This window comes from Hemitrygon akajei, chromosome 3 (assembly GCF_048418815.1).
Source record: "Hemitrygon akajei chromosome 3, sHemAka1.3, whole genome shotgun sequence".
NCBI classification, from domain to species: Eukaryota; Metazoa; Chordata; class Chondrichthyes; order Myliobatiformes; family Dasyatidae; genus Hemitrygon; species Hemitrygon akajei.
In genome coordinates, this window is record NC_133126.1 from 169,041,484 (window position 1) to 169,063,342 (window position 21,859).

At 39.6% G+C, this 21,859-nt stretch overlaps 1 protein-coding gene and 1 pseudogene across 1 annotated transcript in view; one reads left to right on the forward strand and one right to left on the reverse strand.

The window, feature by feature from the left end:
* psmd1 (proteasome 26S subunit, non-ATPase 1) overlaps window positions 1-21,859 on the reverse strand; it is a 125,151-nt gene that overhangs the window by 25,263 nt on the left and 78,029 nt on the right. The window contains exons 17-18 of the mRNA XM_073041271.1: window positions 2,470-2,584; window positions 1,677-1,793 (exon numbers count right to left, since the gene is read on the reverse strand). Coding sequence (XP_072897372.1) covers window positions 1,677-1,793; window positions 2,470-2,584 — 232 coding nt within the window. The remainder of the gene's footprint in view (window positions 1-1,676; window positions 1,794-2,469; window positions 2,585-21,859) is intronic.
* LOC140724322 (U6 snRNA-associated Sm-like protein LSm7 pseudogene) lies at window positions 10,039-10,669 on the forward strand (annotated as a pseudogene).

A 21,859-nucleotide genomic window follows, 5' to 3' on the forward strand; every position in this document is an offset into this window, starting at 1 on the left:
GACTTAAGACAGTTTAGGAGAGTGGGCAAGAGAGTGGCAAATGAAATACAATTTTGGAAAATGCATGGTCATGTGCTTCGGTAGCATGTGCAGACTAATTCCTAAATGGGGAGAAAATCCAAAAATCTGAGATGCAATGGAACTTGAAAGTCCTGGTGCAGAACACCCTGAAGGTTAACTTGCAAGTAGAGTCGGTGGTGAGGAAGGCAAATGTAATGTAAGCATTCATTTCAAGAGGTCTTGAATACAAGAGCAAGGATGTGACGCTGAGGCTTTATAAGGCACTGGTGAGGCCTCACCTTGAGTATTGTGAACAGTTTTGGGCTCCTCATCTAAGAAAAGAGGTGCTGACATTGGAGAGAGTTCAGAGGAGGTTCTCAAGGATGATTCCAGGAATGAAAGGGTTAACATATGAGGAATGTTAGATAGCTCTGGGTCTGTATCGCAGGAATTTAGAAGAGGGGGGGATTTCACTGAAAACCTTTGAAATGTTGAAAGGCCTAGACAGAGTAGATGTAGAAAGTATGTTTCCTCTGGCAGGGGAGTCCAAGACAAGATGTCACAGCCTCAGAATAAACAGGTGTCCATTTAAAACAGAGATGCAGAGAAATTTCTTTAGTCAGACAGAGGGTGGTGAATTTTGTGGAATTTGTTACCACATGCAGCTGTGAAGGCCAGGTCGTTGTGGGTATTTAAGGCTGAACTTGAAAGATTCTTGACTGGACATGGCATGAAAGGTAATGGGGAGAAGGCTGGGGAGTGGAGCTGAGGAGGGGAGAAAAGGATCAGCCATGATTGAATGGTGGAGCAGACTCGATGGGCCAAATGGTCTAATTCTGCTCCTATGTCTTATGGTCTTTATTCCCTAAAGTGTAGGAGAATGAGGGGAGATTTAATAGCAATATATAAAATTATACGGGATATAGATAGGGCAACTGTAAGCAGGCTTTTCTCACTAAGGTTGGGTGAGACTAGAACTGGAGGTCATGGGTTAAGGATGAAAGGGGAACTGTTTAAGGTGAACGTGAGGGGGATCCTTTTCACTCAGAGTGGTGAGAGTGAGGAATGAGCAGCTAATGCAAGTGGTGATTCAGGTTCAATTTCAGTAATTAAGAGAAATTTGGATAGGTACATGGATAAGAGGAGTATGAAGGGCTATGGTCCCCGGTGCATGTCGACAGGACTAGGCAGATTAATAGTTTGGCATAGACTAGATGGCCGAAGCACCTGGTTCTGTGCTGTAGTGTTCTATGATTCTTGGAGAGTAGGAGATTGAGGGGTGACTTCAGAAGTTTACAAAATCATAAGTGGCATGGATAAGGTGGATGTTCATAGTTGGCTCCCCAGGACTGTGGAATCCTGAACTAAAGGGCACAGGTATATGATTAGAGGGAGGGATTTTAAAAAGTCCTGAGAAGCAACTTCTTTAGACAGAGGGCAGAGAGTACCTGGAATAAAATGCCTGAAGAAGTGGTCGAGGTAGATATAATTGCAACATTAAAGAAGCATTTGGATGGGTACATGGATGGTAGGATAATGGGGCTACACTCAGGCAACTGGGATCAGCATGGTGGATGTTGTGGGCAACATGGACTAATTGGGCTGAGTGACCTTTTATCATATTGCATTACTCTATGACTCGATGGACTGAAGGCATATTTTGTAATCAGTCTTACCTTTGGACATGTGATTTCTGTTTGCTGGATGAGGAGCAGAGCAGATGCGATCAGAGCACCTTGGCGGACATAATTCACTGGATCATTAGTCATGGGCTCCAGAAGATTTATAGCTTCCTGCAAAAGTATGGAAATATTTGTAATGATGAATGTAAAAGCTAGATTTTAGATACACTCTGGAATTTCTGAGCTAGACATTAATAATTTGAAAATCCAAAGAATCAGTCATTTAGTGGTATCAATGTCTTGCTTGTAGACACAACAGATTTGTTCCTAAACTGATCACCCAGCTTGTGTTTGAACTCCTCAAAGTAGAGGATTCTGCATAACAACCAACAAATGCTAAATGATTAATGAAGTAGAAGAAATTTGTTGATCTTTAATGAGCCTAAATGAGTAAAAGAGTTATAAAAGTAAAACGTGGTGGATCTATCTCACTGTGATGATTAATGCTCTGGACAGAATATCCACATTCTCTTATGATACATCAACTATTTCAATGGGTCTTCCTATTCAAAGTATTTCTTCAAATACCTTTAGCAAAGCACATCAGATCGGTTTCAAATGAATGCCCACTGGTTGAGAGTTCAACTGATTAAAAGTTCCGACTTTGCTCGCACAATCGTGCAGAGGGGTCAACATTTTGTTGCAAAAATTAAATCTGATGTTAAATTTACTGTATTATGCCCTACAGTGAATTAACTGGGTTAAATAATAATATTAAAGTTGCCTCTAATTTTACACAATAGGGACACGGAACATCTAATAACTGTAAACTAATATAGGATCTCACCTTGTTGCCAGTTCCAGCACAGCAAATGCCAAGAGCCAGAGCAGCACCATACCGCACGTGGGGGTTATAACTTTCAGAAAGAAGAGACACCACACTTGGGCACTGTTCTGGTGTTCTATAAAACAAAGAAAATATTAAATGTAAAATAACATTAATTTTAAATTCAAATTATCATTCATTACATGAAACCAACAACTTCTGTATTACCAACTATGCATAAACATCTCATTTGTTATACCAATCATTTTGATTTGGTGGCATACATAATGGTACAGAGAGCAACTGCTATGGGAGTGTGTAACTGAACCCCAAATGAGAATTGTTACCTCTGTATATAAAGAAGTTTACTCAAAAAATAGTATGTCACTATTCTACATCAGCAGACATGATGACCACCCACATTGCAGGACTTGAAAATTCCACTACTGAAGGGAACAGGCTAAATATTCATTCAAGTTCAAAAGAAGAAAGATTTGTCACAGATGGTTGAAAAACAATGCCTCTCCAGATGTGCTGGAAAGCTCCAGAGGTAGCACTTCTTGTTTTTAAGAGTGGAAAAAAAAACAAGCCAGTAATATAGGGAATGTAGAATAAAGATTTGCCAAGCAATTGGCAACCTTTCTTCCACTTCCATTTTCCATAGTTTGCATGTTGAATGCCACTTTTATAGTAGAATTTAAATCATGCACATCAGTATACTGACATTAAATGGTTAAGAAATAAGACCATAAGATACAGGAGCAGAATTGCGCTATTTGGCCCATTGAGTCTGTTCCGCTATTTTGTCATTGCTGATCCAATTTTCTGTTCAGCCTCAGTCTTCTCCCTACATCCCTTCATGCTATGACCAACCAAGAATCTTTCAACCTCAGCATTAAATACACAATAGGATTTGACCTCCACTGCTGTCACCTTTCTACTGATTTGATTTCATCTTTCACTAACAAAGCAATGCTGCCCCCCTCTGCCTTCTTGCCTGTCTTTTCAATACAATGTGCATCTTCAAACATTAACCTCCCAGCTATAGTCTTCTTTCAGCCATAATTCAATGTCTACGAACATCATACCTGCCCATCAGTAATTGTACTGCAAATTCATCCATCTTATTCTGTATACTGTACACATTCAAATACAATATCTTCAGTTCTGTATTCATCCTTCTTGATTTTATTTCTCTTATTATGTTGCAACTCATCCTGTTGACTTCAATTTTGCCCTATCAACAGTCTCTCCTCATTACACATTGCCTCTGTCTGTAAATCAGCTACCTCATCTTCAGCAATATTATCTAGTTCTGGCCCCCCTCCAGCTCAGGTGCAAACCGTTCCTTCTGTACAGGTCCCACCTTCCCTGGAAGAGAACCCAATGATCCAACACCAAATCATTTCTCCTTTTCTCTTACACCAACTCCTTAACCACATATTAAACTGTATAATCTTCCTAGTTCTGGCCTCACTAGCAAATGGCACAGGTAGCAATCCTGAGATCACAACCCTGGAGGTCCTGCTCTTTAACTTCACATCCAACTCCCTATGCAGAACCTCGTTACTCATCCTACTCATGTCATTGGTACCCCTTGGACCATGACTTCTGGCTGCTCACCTTCCCACTTAAGAAAGTGGAGGACTCCTTCTGAGATATCCTGGAACCTGGCACCAGGGAGGCCGTGTACCATCCAGGAATCTTATTCTCGCCAACAGCCTATCCATTCCCCAAACTAATGAATCCCCTATCACCACAGCGTGCCTCTTCTTCACCTCCCCTTCCCTTCTGAGTCACGGAGGCAGACTCAGTGCCAGAGACCTGACCACGCTGACTTTCCTCTGTTAGGTCATCTAAAGAGAAATGCCTATTGTTGTGGGGGGGGGGGGGGGGGGGAGAAAGGATTGCAACAGGGGTACTCTGCACTGACTCCTTAACCTCTTTCCCCCTCCTGTCATCCAGTTTCCTGTGTCCTTCATCTTGGGTTTAACTATCTCTCTATGTGTCCTATCTATCACCCCTAGACTCCTGAATGATCCAAATCTCATCCAGTTCCAGCTCCAACTCCTTAACATAGATCGTTAGAAGCTGCAGCTGGATGCGCTTCTCACAATTGTAATTATTAAGGACATTGGATGTCTCCTTACCTTCCCACATCCAACAAGAGCATTCAACTGTCCTAACTGAACAGATATAAAGAAAAAGCTTGAGCTTGTCTTTTGCTTTCTCTAACTGAAGCCTCTCTTCACGGAAGCCACAACTCTGTCCACTCAGACAATGGCTGCTGTGCTTGCCCTTGCCTTCCTTTAATTTGCTCTTGCTAATCAATCCCAAATGACAACTGGCTGCTGGTCAAAGTTCTTTATTGCTGTAGTGATCTGCTGCAGCCTTTTGTACTTGGGCAGTGGACCTGATTGAAGACCCCTCCTCTCAAAACTTCCCATGTCTGGGTTGGCCACTGTTCAAAGCTCTTTTGTCCCAAGAAAGAGCACATGTTGAAATTGAGAGCAGAAAGATTTAAAAAGGACCCAATGGGTGACTTCTTCACACAGAGGGTGGTGAGTAGATGGAACAAATTCCAGAGAAGGTCGTTGAGGCAGGTATAACAACATCTGCATAAACACATAGATAGAAAAGATTTAGGGGATATGGGTCAAACACGAGCACATGGGACTAGCTTAGATGAGCACTTTGATGGATGAGTTGGGCCAAAGGGTTTGCTTCCCTGATGAATTCCAAGTCACACTACTGCTTTAGCTGGGTTTAAAAAATTTCTCACTGATGCGATACACATTTTTAGTTTTCACATCAGTTAAAGTCAGAGTTATACAGCATGGAAACAAGTCCATTGACCCATCTTGTCCATGCCATTCAAGGTGCCTTCTTGAACCCGTCTGCATCTGGCCCGTATCTTTCTAAACCTTTCCTAACCATGAAGCTGTCCAAATGGCACAATGGATATGCTGGGCCAGAGGGCCTGTTTCTGTGCTGTAAAACACCTGGATTCTAGATTGAACTCCGTATTTGTCACAAATCTGACCTATGCAGAGTGAAATCTAATTTCAAACACACAAGACTAAGTGAAGAAAGAAATGATGCAAACAACTAATCATACTTTTAGACAACATTGTCTGTTCTCTCTATAAATGTCAGCTAACTTGTGTGTTCCTAATATTTCCTGTTTATGTTTCAGATTGTCAACATTTGTAGATTCTTTCTTGTTTACACTGGTTACATTGCAGATCTAAAAACTAAAACTGGCATGAGGCTTTTAGCCTTCTATATAGCTTTAAAGACCTATTGAATTATACAATTGAAACTTAACAAAAATCAAAGTAAAAATACCACAGAAAGATTACTACTTTCTGTAGTACATAATTTTACAGTGCTTATGTTTTGCTAGCAGTTTCCTTTTATAAAAATGTCATATACTTGAATATATTAAAAAAAATTCCTCAGAAGCCATCTCAAAAACCTCAGCTGAAGATGAACAACTAGTACATCATTTGTTTATTATCATCACATGTACTGAGCTGGAGTGAAATAATTGTCTTGCATACCATCCACTCAGATGTCATTACAACAGAGTACTGAGGTAATACAAGGCATAATAATACAAGAATGCAAAATATAGTGTTACAGTTTCAGAGAAAACACAACTGCAGGTACAAGGCCATAATGAGGTAGATTAAGTAAAGAGTCCATCTTAGTATGAATAGGAGACATTCAATAAGTGGGATGGAAGCTGTCCTTGATCCTGATGGTACATGCTTTCAGGCTTTTGTATCTTCTGCCTAATGGGAGTAGAGATGAAAGGATATCCAGGGTAGGGTCTTTTATTATGTTGGCTGCTTTACCAAAACAGCAAGAAACATAGACAGAGTCCACAGAGGGGAGACCGGCTTCCATAATAAGCTGAGCTGGATCCAACACTCCCCGCAGTTTCTTGAGATCACTGGCAGAGCAGTATCCACACCAGCTCATGATGTAGCTACATAAAATGCTTCTTATAGTCACAATTAAAACTTGCAGATCATTGATGATTAAAATCATTTAAGTTTATTGATTATATAAACTTTCTAATATACTACAAGATAGTTTGAAGTCTTCATATTCCACCTGCCTGCCAGGCATATCCCGTCACATCTCTGAAAAAGTGTACAGTTCCCTCTCAGGCCTAATTAGTTACATAAAATCAGAGTGGAAGCAGGCTCTCCCCAATTCCAAGGGATATCAAAGAAGAGAAATTACTGAGACCAGTGATAAAAAAAAATGCCATACAAGGGTATTAGATCTATACAAGTAAACCAACTAAAGAATATGTCCATAACATATTTTGATGATTCAGCTCCTGAAACTCTCTGCTGAATAGTACCATTGGGACCATCTTGGTAGATGGACTTCACCACCATCAATGGCAATTAGGGAAGAAAGATAATTGGCAACTTTTCCTAAATCCCCAAAATTTATATAAAAAGTCTCTGTGTGATGTGGAAAGAATAACTGACTTAACATTTAGCCTAAGAGAATGATAGTGACTTCAAATGTAATACTTGTGGAATATGGGAACAAGCACAGTTGTGATAGATTATGATTAATCATATGGCTTTTTTTTTGTGCATGAACATTGCCTAATAGTTTTACCATCCAACACAATCTTCTAATTAAACAAAATACAAAATTTAGAGCTATTTGCACTTTGAATCCTTTCCAGTACTTTCTTTGGATAACAAAGCTTGCAAACAAAGTGTAGTTTTTTGAAAGAAAGACGGCTTCAGTGAAGTAGGTTGATAGTGAATGACCAACTTCAAACTGGCATTTCTTTTGACAGTTTAGATCTGCAACCAGAGAAATCTACAATATGACATCACAGGTAAGGCATGTAAGTGACAAGTGATGGTTGGGTGTGTTAAGTTAACCAAATTAAGCTTATAAACTCAATAAATGAGGTAAATTTAATAAATGTTAAACTAACTAATTAAATAAAAAATAAGAGAACAAGAGAAATATTGCTGCTGCAATTCGTGGGAGCTTGTGGACACTTTTGTCTAAGGGGACCACATCCAAGGTAAATGCTGCAGTCAGAAGAAATTTAGTTCTGTGTTAAGGAGCTGTTCTCCAGGTAGCAAGCACTGTAAGACATGAAGAAGGGAAACTGGATGACTTAAACTACGTAAATACTTTGGACACTTGGGTCAGGAATAAGGATCCAAGTGAGAGTATTTGCAGGATCCTGGGAGTCTGGATGTGCACAATACGTCTGAGTGTATTGCAACCTGTACGGAGAAGTGTTGGGAGCCACTATCTGAATGTAGCATTGAAAACAGGAAGCATATCATATAACAGAAAAATGTTAATATCCAAAGAAGTGAAAAAGATAAAAATGTTGATAGAATGCAAGGGAGAGAAAGGAAAAAGAAAGAGATTAGCAAAATCAAGTTTTGATACCCCATGGCAGTAATGTTCATAATGGGGAATATTAAAAAGGCACAATAATTTGAACATGTAGATAGAAGGAATTATTCAGAAATGTTAGAAGAACCAAGACTCCAGTGAGGAAGCAAAGGAAATACAGTGGATTCTGGCTAATTGGGCCATTGGTTAATCAGGGCAGCCACTTACTTGGGACAAGTCATAAAGAACAAAACTAGTTAAGAAAGTATCAATGATTCCCTTGATATATTTGCTACCTAACTGGAAAAGGAGACTGCTGCCAAACAGTTTTTAAACTAGTGTCAGTTGCATGAACTTGTGTGGCCATTAATGCTACACTGTGCTTAGAGCGAACAATTTTCAAATAGTGTCAGTTACTTGCGTTTGTGTTCAAAAAGTAGTAACTTTGTTACTGATATTTGGTGAGAAATAAGCAGAACTGTTTTGCTCACTGTGGTTTCAAGCATTCAGACTTGGAGATGCCAGAAACGGCCGTTAATTACAGAGTGGACAGTTTTTATTTATTTTTTATTTATTTTTTTTGCTTAGCATAACAAAACTTTCAATTTCTAGATACACTTACGTTTCTTCCTCTCACAGATATCAGGTATCAGAACACTTCCATCAGAATATAGACATCACAACGTCCTATACAAAAGCCCTTATTAGTATAGCAGACAGGTTTACATCTACATACTGCAGAAAAGGTTGCCATGTTTTATGAAAATTATTTGTATACATGTCAAAAAGTCCAAAGGAATGTATTCCCTCTTTTCAGAACTAGAGAAATCAGTTAACAATGATGTTTTTTTCTGTTTATAATCTCTTATCTGAAAGAAACGAAAAAGATCCTTGTTGAATATGTTAAATTTCTGTAATATTTGAATAAAAGACACCATCCTTCTTTCATCAAACAAATCTCCTAGATAGAAAATACCCTTAGAAATCCAAAGTTTAAATCCAGAATCCATTATGCCAGGCTGAAAATCTGGACTGCCAGTTATTGGAGTGAAGGGAGATATTTTTGCTGCGTTGCCCTCAATTTGTCGCACTGCCCTCCAGGCCCTGACTGTATTAATCGTTATTGGACTGCAACAATATTCCTTAACTAGTTTCATCTTATTGAGGAAAAGCAAATTAATAAGAGGTCATTTTGCTTGTGAAGCTTCAATGTCTAGCCAAATTGAGGAGGGGTCCCTGCAAACCCAGTCAACCACATAAGATAAAAAGGAACTTAATTGATATTTTTTGATGTCTGGAAAATCCAGACCCCCTAGACTACTGGGAAACTGTAACTTAGACATTTTAATACAGGATCTTTTTTTGCTCCAGATGAAAGAAACAAACCAGTTTTTTTTTAAGTATTTGTTGGGTAAAAATGACTGGAATCATTCGTATTGGGTAGCGCAGACAAGGAAGAATGTTCATTTTGAGCAAGGATATTCTGCCAAGCCAAGCAATGGGAAGAGTGCTCCATCGCTCAAGATCCTGTTTGATTTTGTCAAATAACTGTGTAAAGTTAGCTTTGAACAATTGATCAAACGTAGGTGTGATAAATATGCCTAAGTTAACAAAACCTGTCTGCGACCACTTAAAGGGGAAAACACCCTGAGTGTCAGGTACCTGCTGCAGATTCCCCAGAGGCATAGCCTCTGATTTAGTAAAGTTGATTTTATAACTTGAAAAGGCGCTAAATGAATTGATGCATTGTGTAAGATGGTGGACTGATATAGCAGGGTTTGATAAGAAAATTAGAACATCATCTGCATACAATGTAATTTTATGTGACTTTAGTCCTATGCCTGGAGTAGATATTTTGGCGTCTCGCTGAATAGCCTCAGCCAATGGCTCGATCACTAGTGTGAAAAGTAGTGGTGATAAAGGGCAGCCCTGCTGGCTGCCCCTCAGAATACTAAAATTATCCGACCTAATACTATTAGTGAGAATCGCAGCCAAAGGGTCATTATAAAGAACCTTCACCCACTTAATAAAATTATTGCTGACAGGATCCGGCCCCGGGCTCGGCCGCCTGCTGACCTGAGGAAGCTGCAGTGCGATCAGCAGTAGCCGTACTCCCAGCGCCATTTTACAGCCCGCTCCTCCCCGCGTCCCTGCCGCGCCCACACACCCGGTCAAACTGTCCAAGGGCCAAGAGCAGCGAGGGTCGGTAACGGAGGGCGTCTGTTTACTTTCATTTACGTTTCATTGTATTTTTTGGTCTCTAGAGCCGCTGACGGGAGCCGGGCCTACGCCGGCAAACTGTCAGCCGGATCTCAGCTTGCTGGCCGGGGTTAAAGGTCTCTGCGGTTCGGAGGTCACAGGCTGCTGGCGCGGAGATGGCGGATAAGGAGAAGAAGGAGAAGGAGAGTATTCTCGACTTTTCCAAGTACATAGACAAAACAATCCGTGTGAAATTTCAAGGAGGGCGAGAAGCCAGTGGGATTTTGAAAGGGTTTGATCCACTCTTTAATCTTGTATTGGATGGAACTATAGAGTATGTGAGAGATCCTGATGACCAGTACAAATTGACTGAAGACACACGCCAACTTGGCTTGGTTGTGTGCAGAGGGACTTCAGTCGTACTAATCTGCCCGCAAGATGGTATGGAGGCCATTCCAAACCCTTTCATCCAGCAGCAGGATGGTTAGCTTGGAGACAGCTCACCGCCAGATCTCAGGATTTCGATGTAGTTGATTTTATCCATTAGCCAAAGCTGATGTGTTTGATGGGTCTTGTAATATCACCAGCACTGGGAGGTTTCTAAGTGTGCTAAAGAGGACAAGTGGTTAGGGTGGCAAGCAAGAGTTTGTACTCTTTTCTTTATCGTATACAGATCAATCATGAACTTATTGCCAAGTTGTGTATTACAGTACTGGTTTTATTACCAGTAATCTGAGAAGTGGTGTGTTTTCACATGGAGCTAACTTCTAGAAATGAAGCAATGGCAGTGCAAATTCTGAGCTTCAAAGAGCAAAAAACTGCAGATTCTGGAAATTTGAAATGGTAGCGGAAAATGCTGGGAATGCTTGGTGGGTCACAAAGCATCAGTGGAGAGAGAAACAGTTAATGTTTTGGATCAATGACCTTTTTTCAAGGTCATTGCCTAAAACCATAATTCTTTCTCCACGGATGCTGTCTGACTTGCTGAGTATTCCCAGTGTTTTAATGCTATTATTTCAGGTTGCTGAGCTGCCTTGGGCACTGGAGTCATAATACACCACAAGCCCCGGCTGGAAGACTAGTGAAAGACACTTCTGTTACAAAAACCAGCTGATTTGGAAACCTGCAGTTTTATACTTTTCATTTACATTGTTTATTTAAAATGAACCAACATTTCTGGAGCTGCCTTTTATTTTCTCGAACAACTTTTATTCAATTCCTTTTTTTAAAAAAAAAAGCTATGTTGAATGGTTATTCCAGATGTTTGTGAATAACATTTCAGTAACTTGTGTTGGAGTCTTGCATAGAGCTTCATTTAATGCAAGTCTCTTTTAAGATTTGGTTTGTTCCCTTGTTTACTTTTTGAAGCTGGACATGGATGTTAAACATTGTCCGATGTGTACGATAAACTTGTTTTTCAAAAAAAAAAAAATTATTGCCCACACCAAATCGTTGTAAAGTGAAAAAAGATATGGCCATTTGACATGATCAAAGGCCGCCTCTGCATCTAAGGAAACCACCAAGCCATCCACTGCCTGTTGCTGACATGTCTGAATCACATTAAGTAATCTTCTGATATTGTTAGGTGATCTACGGCCTTTTACAAAACCTGGTTGATCATCTTTTATGACAAAAGGTAACACAGTTTCTGATTGCAACACTAAGGTTTTAGGTAAGATTTTAAAGTCAACATTTAACAATGAAATAGGCCTGTAGGAGGCACAATCTTCAGGGCTCTTTCCTTTCTTAAGAATTAGGGAAATATTAGCTTCTCTCAATGATAGTGGGAAGAGACAACAATTAAATGTGTGATTGAACATGTTTAGCATAGGCTCTGATAATCACGCTGTGAGCACTTTATAGAATTCACTAGTGAGTCAATCAGGGACGTTCCCACTTTGGATCTGTCGCACAGCTTCCTGCATCTCATGTATAGATAACGGAGCATTGAGGAGGGACTCTTGTTCAGAAGAAGTGCCCAGGAGATCTAAATTCCTGAAAAAGGACTCCATCCTAGATTGTCCATCATTACATTGCTCAGACTGATACAGTTTAGAATAAAAATTCTTAAACACAACATTAATCATTTTAGAATTACTAGTGAGGGCTCCTGTCCCATCCCTAATTGAAGCAATAGTCTGAGAGGCATTTTTCTTTCTAGCTAAATAAGTCAAATACCCACCTGGTTTTTCACCATGTTCAAACAATCGTTGTTTAGCAAATGTCAGTTTTCTTTTGGCTGCTTGTGTAAGTAAAGAGTTTAGTGTACAGCGTAGGGCTGTGATATTCTGTGACTTGGCTGCAGAAGGTTTACTAATATAATCCTTTTCAGCTGCTGCAAGCCTTGCTTCCACTAGGCGCTGCTTTTCCGCAGCTTGTCGCTTCTTACTAGCGGAGTAGGAGATAATTAATCCCCTTGCACAGGCCTTAGCAGTTTCCCAGAGCATCAATGGGCTACTAGCTGATTTGGAATTAATAGATAGGAAAGTTTTGAGTTCGGAAGTAAAGTAGTCTATAAATTTATTATCTTTTAGGATAAAAGGATTCAGCCTCCAATGTCTAGATTGTGCCAAATTATCTTTGGGCTTAATATTTAAATATACTGCTGCATGGTCAGAAATAGTGATAGTTCCAATTGTGCAGGATACAACTAAATCTGGGAGTGTTTTGGGGGTTAGAAAAAAGTCTATTCTGGTGTAACACTTGTGTGGATTAGAAAAAAATGTGAAGTCTTTGTCTGAGGGATGTAACAACCTCCACACATCCACAAGTCCTAGTCTCCACATAAGTCCATGATTTGTTTGGACTGTGAGGAGAGCAATGGGGGACCACAAGGCACTCTGTCCATCAATGGGTCCATGAGACAATTAAAATCCCCACCCACAATAATGCTTTGTATTGAAAAGATTGTAAGTTTGGAAAAAGCATCTGTTAGGAATTTGAGAGGATGAGCTAGAGGGCAGTACACATTGAGAATACCATATTCCTCTCCATATAGTGAAGCCTTAACAATCACAAATCTTCCATACTTATCCTTAATGCAGTCTAATAATTTAAAAGGTAAGTTCTTTCTAATTAAAATAGCCAACCACCCCGCCCCCCCCCCCCCCCGGTATTAAAAGACGAAAAGTAGACTTGATCAAATCCACTCCTTTACAGTTTTAGATGTTCTTTATAATTTAAATGTGTCTCCTGCAATAAGGCTAAATCCACCTTTTTCAGGTTTAGTAGGATTTTCTCTCTCGATTGTTCCAAGTGCACAATTGTAATATATTACTGGTCACACACCTTTATAACAATCATGTGACTCTGGAGAAGCAACCCGACTTAAGATCAGCTAAGCAGCAATAAGTAAATAAAAAAAATTCACATACAAGAACAAAGCACCAACAGTGCTGAACAAGAGGACTTACCCCACACTTAAGGGGAATATCTGAACCTTCTAGCACCCCATATTCTGCCCCACTGCCAATATGGCATTTAACATAGACAAAAATGAAAACAGGGCATAATTTATCAATTCACCGATTTGTTACCATCATGTTTAAACTCCTTCAGGCTGGAGCAGCACCGCCAATTTAAACAAATAATGAAACTGTATTAATCAAAACAAACACATTACCCATCCTATAAGATATCTTGTCGTCGAGTAATGAAAAGGTAAAATAAAGCGACTATCGGGCATGTTATCATCCATAACCAGGGCTACACAATATACTGTATACATTCTTCAGCCCAACGTGTCCACAAAAGTTTTAGCTTTGCCAAGAGAATCAAATATCTTGGTGGTCCCATTGTAGGTTATTTTCAGTGCCGCCGGGTATAGCATAATTGGATTCCAGATTCTCTCAGCCGCTTCTTTACCTAGTCGAATTCCTTGCGCTTCCGAATAACGGCTGCCGAAAAATCTTGAAAATCATAAGCCTGGATCCTTCATATATTAAAGCCTGGGCATCGGTCCCGTGGCGCCTCAAAGCCTCCATCACTCCTTGCTTATTGTGGAAGGAGCACTGTGCATCCTTTAGCCACATCTCAGTGATGGCCACAATATCATACCTGCCAATCTGTAACTGTACAACAAGATCATCCACCTTATTCCTTATGCTGCATGCATTTAAGTATAACACCTTAAGTTCAGTATTTGGTACTTTTTGCATTGACTGCACTGCAACTCATCCCAATGGCTGCAAATTTCCTGTTACGAGAGGACATGACGATTGCAGGGCGCCCATTCAGAACAGAGATACGAAAAAATATTTTTGTCAGAGGGTGGTGAATCTATGGAATTTGTTGCCACGGGCGGCAGTGGAGGCCAAGTCATTGAGTGTATTTAAGACAGAGATTGATAAGTATCTGAGTAGTCAGGGCATCAAAGGTTATGGTGAGAAGGTGGGGGAATGGGACTAAAGGGGAGATTGGATCAGCTTATGATGAAATGACGGTGCAGACTCGATGGGCTGAATGGCTGACTTCTGCTCCTTTGTCTTATGGTCTTATCACCAAAATTACAGAACCGCATGAGGACGGGTTGAGGGCATCGGCCTGGGCCCGGTTTTGGCGCCAGTGTACGATGAGCTCTTTCCACTTTAATGCGTCCAGCCTTGGTTTCTAAATCAAGGAAATTAGGCAGCCAGCCCTCAAAAAACTTCACTGGCTGGCTGCCTTCTGCACCTTCAGGTGGACCGATAATTCGTATATTCTTTTTTCTACCTCTGCTTTCAAGGTCATCGATATGGTCAGACAGGCTTTGAACTGGCCTTTCTAGTGCCTGGATGCGGCTTTGGGTTTGATCAGTTACAGTCTCTACCGCAGAGACTCGGCCCTCGGCCTCAGTCATTCTTGTAACAAGATTTTTAAGCTTCAATATGTGGTTTTGGAGTGTCAGAGAGAGTGGAGCCAGCTTCTCGTCGATCATTTTGGATATGTTCTCCATAACTTCCTGAATTACTTGACGAAGAGCAGGGTCCAATGTGTTAGCATAGCTAGCAGCAGCGAGCTCCTCAGACCTGGGCGAGCACTCTGTACAGCCTATCTTGGCCGCCTTTTTAGTACCTTTCAACAGCATGGTGTTGAAGCAGCTCAAAAAAAATACTCAATGTTCATGTCATTGAATCTGACACCTGAGCATTTTTTTAAAAAGTTGAAATGGATAGGCTTATATGTGAAATTATCAGCGTTGTGGTGCTGAGTTTTCACTGCAGACTTTTCACTGCGCCGCCATCTTGAAACCAGAGTGGACAGTTTTTAAGTAGCACAGTTACATGTGCTTGTGTTATCCATTTGGAATGACTGATGTAGATTCAAAAAGCAGTGATATTCGATAATTGTTTTTTTTTTGACTTTACGCAGAAATTTTGGCTAATTGGGGTAGCTGCTTAATTAAACCAAAATGTCGTGATCCTGATGTGTTCCAATTAATCGGCATCCACCGTGTTAAGAAAATAATGCTGGAGTAATTAGTAGCAGCAAAAATTAATAAATTCCCAAGGCCTGCAGGAAGTAGCTTATAAAATACTATGTGTATTGCTTATCATTTTCCAGAATTCTATACATTATGGAACAGCAATGAAACAGTTCTTGCAGACTGGAGGTGGCCCCACTTTGATTAGTCTTATGTCAGTAATAGAAGACAGAAAATATCAACAAGGTAGGACAAAATCAATGTGGATTTTTGCAAGGGAAATAGTATTTGACAAACCTATAACAGTTCTTTTATTGAGGATATAATTGGTAGAATAGATGAGAGTGGATAAATTGTGATGTTATCCAGTTCAACAGGAAATGCAGAAAGTCAGCACAGCACTTATACAATGTCAGGTTGTGAAATGTTGATGTATAGTATGAAGACCCAGATGTCCTTGTACATCAGCAAACATGAAGATGCAGTAAGCAGTTCAGACAGCAAATGGTACGCAAGCCTTCAAAGTAAGAAGATATGAATGCAACAGCAATGCTGTTTTGTAAAATCATACGGGGCATTAAAAGTCAATGCACATTTATTATCAAAGCATGCATAAAATTATTCAACTTGAGACTTGTTTGCTTAGAGGTAGCCACAAAGCAAGAAACCTGAAAGAACCCAAAGAAAGAAAAAAATAAAAATAGAAAACCAATACTCAATGCACAAGAGGAGAAAGAAAAAAACCAAATCATGCAAGCAACTGAAGCAAACGGCAACATTCCAAACCAAAATTGAGTCCTCAGATCAAATCCCTGGAGCAGCCCCAAAACCTCCCTTATCAGTTCATCATATTAGCAGGCATGGAGCATAGTAGCCAGGGCAGTCTTCACTGTCTCAGTGCCATGGAGAGAGGAATGAGCATCGCGTTGATTAAGCAAAATCTGTTCTCGCCTCAGATCCTGACACCCTGGCTTTTCACTCTATCTGGGCCAGCGTTTGAACTGACCAAACAACAGACAGTGAAAGGCTCCAGTGCCCTGGAGAGAGGAGTGAACATCAGAGAATGAGTGAAATATGCTCTGGCCTCTGATCTAGGCCTCCATGTGAATTGTCTAAACAGTGGATTGTACCTCGCACTAGGACCCAGCTGCTGCAAAGGGCTCAGGGTCTAGACCACACCAACCAGTGACTCACTCCAGGCCCAGATTTTGCCACCCAGCCCAAAGCCGCTCACAAGCTCCTCAAATCAGCTCGGCGTCCAGGCTATCCAGCCTCACACCAGGGCCAGTTGTATGAGTTTCAGAACCTCTCATCTCCGAATAGCTCACTCCATCTGCATTGATTCTGCGACACACGTCTCAGCTCATCCCCCAAACTTGCCTTGCCATCGCTCGCCCCCTCACTGTTTACAGTGAAATTTATCCCAAAAAGGGTGTTAAAGAGTATATTTTTAGCCATATTTCTTAACTTTGTAACTACCAGTGAGCCGTCACACGCGCTTGGTAGTGTTATTTTAATCATTAGTGAGACCCCCACCCCTGCAGTACTGTGTGCAGTTCTGGTCCCCTTACCCAAGGATTTAACTACCATAGAAGGGATGTAGCAAAGAGGCACCAGACTGATTCCTAGGATGACAGGTCTGCTGTATGATCAGAGGTTGACTATCATTCTAGTGAATGCGAGGGGATCCAAATAAAAATTCTGACAGGGCTGAGCAACTGGATGCAAGGAGAATGTTTCTTCTGGCTGAAGTTGGAGAATGATGGGTCAGAGTATGGATCAGTAAATCCAGGACAATGAACCTGTGAAATTCTCTACCACAGAGAACTGAAGGTGTGGAGGAGAAAATGAGAAGATAAGGAAAAAAAGATTAAAATTTATACATGCAAAAGCATCAAGGAAAATGGGGAAAGAGCAGGGATATGAATTCAGATAAAGGTTAGCTTTGAAAAGCAGAGCAGGTATGAAGGTCCAACTGGTCTACTCATATACCCATTTTTCTATGTTTCTATACAAACAACGGATTGATAATGAATAAACATGCAAATTCATTGAGGACAGGGCAATATTGGAAAAGCATTTATTTGAGGTAACAGAATGAAGATAATAGATTGAATAACAGAGTGAGAAAATAGCCCCCACTAAGTGAAGGCAGGGGGAGAGTAAATAACTAAACAGCAAAAACTAAAATGTTGTGCTGAGAACAAAACTGTTGATGCAGAACTGCTACTCTGAGAAATTATGATTTTGAATGGTATTTCCTTGAATTCAACATCAGCAAAGTAAAACATGGTCCATAATAAAACTTAATTAAAAATCTTTAAATCTGCATTTATCACCATACCACCAAGATAATCATTTCATACCCATGTTGCTAAATATTCCTAATTAGTGCAAAATGGTACGTTTCTTAAAAAAATCACTTGCTAATCAAGAGGCATTTTAAAATATAGTTTCCATCAACATATCAACCTATTAAATACATCAATTGTAACCAGCTTATTTCAGGACCTGAATTCTTGATAATTAGCACATTTATGGTGCAATCTGAATTGCTACTACAAAAATCTATTACAAGAACTTGAGAATACAAGTTTATCTACTGACTGCGCAAAGAAAGACTCTGATCTATGAGGAAGAAATGTGAAAACATCCGAATCAAATTTAGGATTGTCAAAGATTTTAGGCTTGGCATTGGCAAAGTAACAAGTTACTAAAAATTGGCAAGATGGGGGAGCATGCTCAGAATTTATTTGATGCTTCTACTAAGTTATTGGATAAATCTCATTGAAGCAGCCTGCTGTGGCCATGTGGCTCCCAAGAGCCTCATAAATTTACTATTAATGCTGTTCTTAAGAGGGCCAGAAGTGATGGTCCACACACTGCCTTGAAGATCTTCTGTCAGAAGACTGAATCATAGTTTCTAAATATCTGAGCTAACCAATGTTGAATAATTAAATTAATACATTTATTTGAAAACTGACTGATATAAATTAGTTATAACACTAATGTTAATTCATATAAAGTTCGTGAACAAAATACCCACTTCAGCGTTTTGGAAGAGCAATGGCCCCATTACATCAGCTCAAAGTATCAAAACTGAGGGACCAAGCACAAAGTGTGTCCAACTCTTCAGCTTAGGACAGTTAGGAGTCAGTAGTAAACCCATGGGTCAGCATGAGAGGTCAGATGCAGTAGGCAGACATGAAGTCTGAAGTGCACTCATTCACAGAATCCATCCAACCAAATTCCTGTATGGATCCTCAAACTAGCCATTTTTCACGGTATGTTTCAAAGCTTTCTAAGTGAGAGACTGTGATGAGGTTGCTTACTTAAGAAACTGTGTTTATAACTTGCTCTCTTGCATTTCCTTCTGGTGACCTACAACACTACATCAACCAAAAGGTTAATTCTTCTCAGTTTGAATAAATTCACAAGAAGAAAAATTTCAAAGTTTGCTTTGCTTCACCCTATAGTTCATAGCAACCTTAAGAGTGCTGCAAATTTATCTGTTTCAACTTTAGGATTACAAGACCACAAGACATTGGACCTGAATTAGGTCATTCAGCCCATCGAGTCAGCTCATCGATCAGCCTGCTGATCATGGCTGCTCCATCGTCCCTTTCAACCCCATTCTCCTACCTTCTCCCTGTAATCTTTCACACACTGACTAATCAAGAATCTACTAACCTCCACGTTAAATATACCCAATAACTTGGCCTCCACAGCCTTCTGTGGAAATGCACTCTACGGATTCACCACCCTCTGGCGAAAGAAATTCCTCCTCATCTGTTTTAAAGGGGCATCCTTCTATTCTGAGGCTGTGCCCTCTGGTCCTACATTCTCCCACTATTGGAAATATCCTCTCCATATCCACTCTTTCGGTCTTCCAGTATTCAGTAGTTTTCAATAAGACCCCTCCTCATTCTTCAATATGTTTCAATAGATACATTTAATGTTGGAGAAATGTATACAATATACATCCTGAAATTCTAATGAGATTCCAATGTGCACAGGCTCAGAGCCATCAAACGCTACTCGTACAGTATGTTAACCTTTTAATTCCCAGGATCATTCTCATAAACCTCCTCTGGACCATCTCCAACTCCAGCACATCCTCTTTTTAAGATATGGAGCTCCAAACAACTTACAATAATGCAAATGAGGTCTGACCAATGCCTGATAAGGTCTCAGCATTAAATTCTTGCTTTTATATTCTAACCCTCTCAAAATGAATGTTAACATTGCAATTGTCTTCCTTACTATTAACTCAACCTAACAACTTAACGTTTAGAGAATCCTGCGCTCGGACTCAAGTTCCTTTACACGCTTGATTTTTGAATTGGAAAACAGCACACCTTTATTCCTTCAACTAAAGTGCATGATCATGCACTTCCCTAAATGTATTCCATCTGCCATTTCCCTTTTTTCTAACCTGTCCAAGTCTTTCTGCAAACTCCTTCCTCCCTCAACAATTCCTGCCCCTCTAGCTTTGTTTGCATTATGTGTAAACTTGGCCACAAAACCACCAATTTCATCATCCCGATCATTAACATATAACGCAAAAAGTAATGGTCCCAACAGGACACCACTAGTCACCTGCAGCCAACCAGAAAAGACCTCTTTATTCCCAATCTTTTCCTTCTGCAGTCAGCCAAATCTCCAATTCATAATAGTATCTTTCCTGTAATACCATGGGTTCTTACCTTGTTTAGCAGCCTCAGGTGTAGTACCGTGTTAAAGGCCTTCTGAAAATCCAAGTAAACAACATTCATTGACTCTCAGTTGTCTGACAATCTTGCCTGTTAATTCCTCTAAGAATTCCAACAGATTTGTCAAACAGGTTTGTCCCCTTAAGGAAACCATGCTGACTTTGGTCTATTTTATCATGTGCCTCCAAGTACTCCAAAACTTCATCCTTAATAATGGACTCAACATCTTCCAATCCACTGAAGTCAGGCTAAATGGTCTATGACTTCCTATCTTTTGCCTCATTCCTTAAAGAGTGGAGTAACATTTGTGATTTTCCAGTCCTCCGGAACCATTCCAGACTCTAGACAATCCTGAAAGATCTCTGCTAATGCCTCCATAATCTCTTTAGCTACTACTTTCAGAACCCTGGAACGTAGTCCATCTGGTCTATGTGACCAATCTACTTTCAAACCTTTCAGCCTCTCAAGCATCTTTTCCTTAGATATTAACAACTACACTCACTTCTTCCCCCGACATTCTTGAATTTCTGGCATGCTGCTGGCATCTTTCATAGCGAAGACCAAATGGAGACCGTATGACTATGGTCTTCTCAATGACCCCTAAATCAAATCTTCTCCTTGCTTGCTAATGCTTTCAAAGTCTTTCTGTCAGCCCCAAGTTCAGTTTCAGTAAGTGCTGCCAAATCATAGCTTTGTGCACATTAGATCCTGTTAGGTAGATTTATGATGAGACCCAGAACTACTCCAAAAGAAAAATACATTTATATGACCGGCACGCTGAATTTAAGGCACAGATCATTTATTTTATTTGAGCCTCTTACAACTTCATGAGCAATGTATTCCACATACACATCACATGACAATAAACGCAAATGTCAAAATTACAATTAATATCACAGAAATAGCAACCAAAATAGCACTTTATAGTGGTAGCCATGAAATATTTGAAAAAGTCAATATAAACTTTTCCTTTCACCAATTTTATGATATTCAATCAAGTTATTGATGTTTGGCTATATATTGTTTACAGCAAGTGGTATGAAAATGACTTACAGTCAAGTCATTTTAAAGCAGGCTACTTTCAGCTTTCTGTTGATGTTAAATAAACAATTACTAACATGCATAACAGGCAGGCTGATGCAAAGGAAAGTTCGCAAAATTCTGGACTGCTGGTCCAGTTAGTCTCAACTGCTGGCACGTTTTAGAATTAATTTTGCATATTATTAGCTAAATTTTATACTTCAAGTTTAAGAAGCATGGAAGAGATAGGAAATTTTAATTATTAGCACAAAAAATACTTTCAAATTCTGCATCTTCTCAAATAGATTTAAGTTGTATCTATGACACACTGAAATAACAGCCAGAAACATCAATAGCTACTTTCTTTCATTTTATATATATATATATAGATATATATATATATATATGAAACAAGATGAACTTAGTACTTTCAAATTATTGCACAATGTCATGTATTTTTATAAACAGAAATTTATGATTTCTCCTAAACTTAATTCCTTCCTTCTTACATACAAAACAAAATAAAATACCAAGGAACTTGGGTTAAAATTTATCAAATCTTTAAAAATAAAAGATGACAGAAAATATAAAGCATTTGAAGACTAGGAAGAGTTAACTCTGGAACACGTAACCAAGATAACTTAAAATTTTCACAAGAAAACATTACAAATAAAATTGTAAA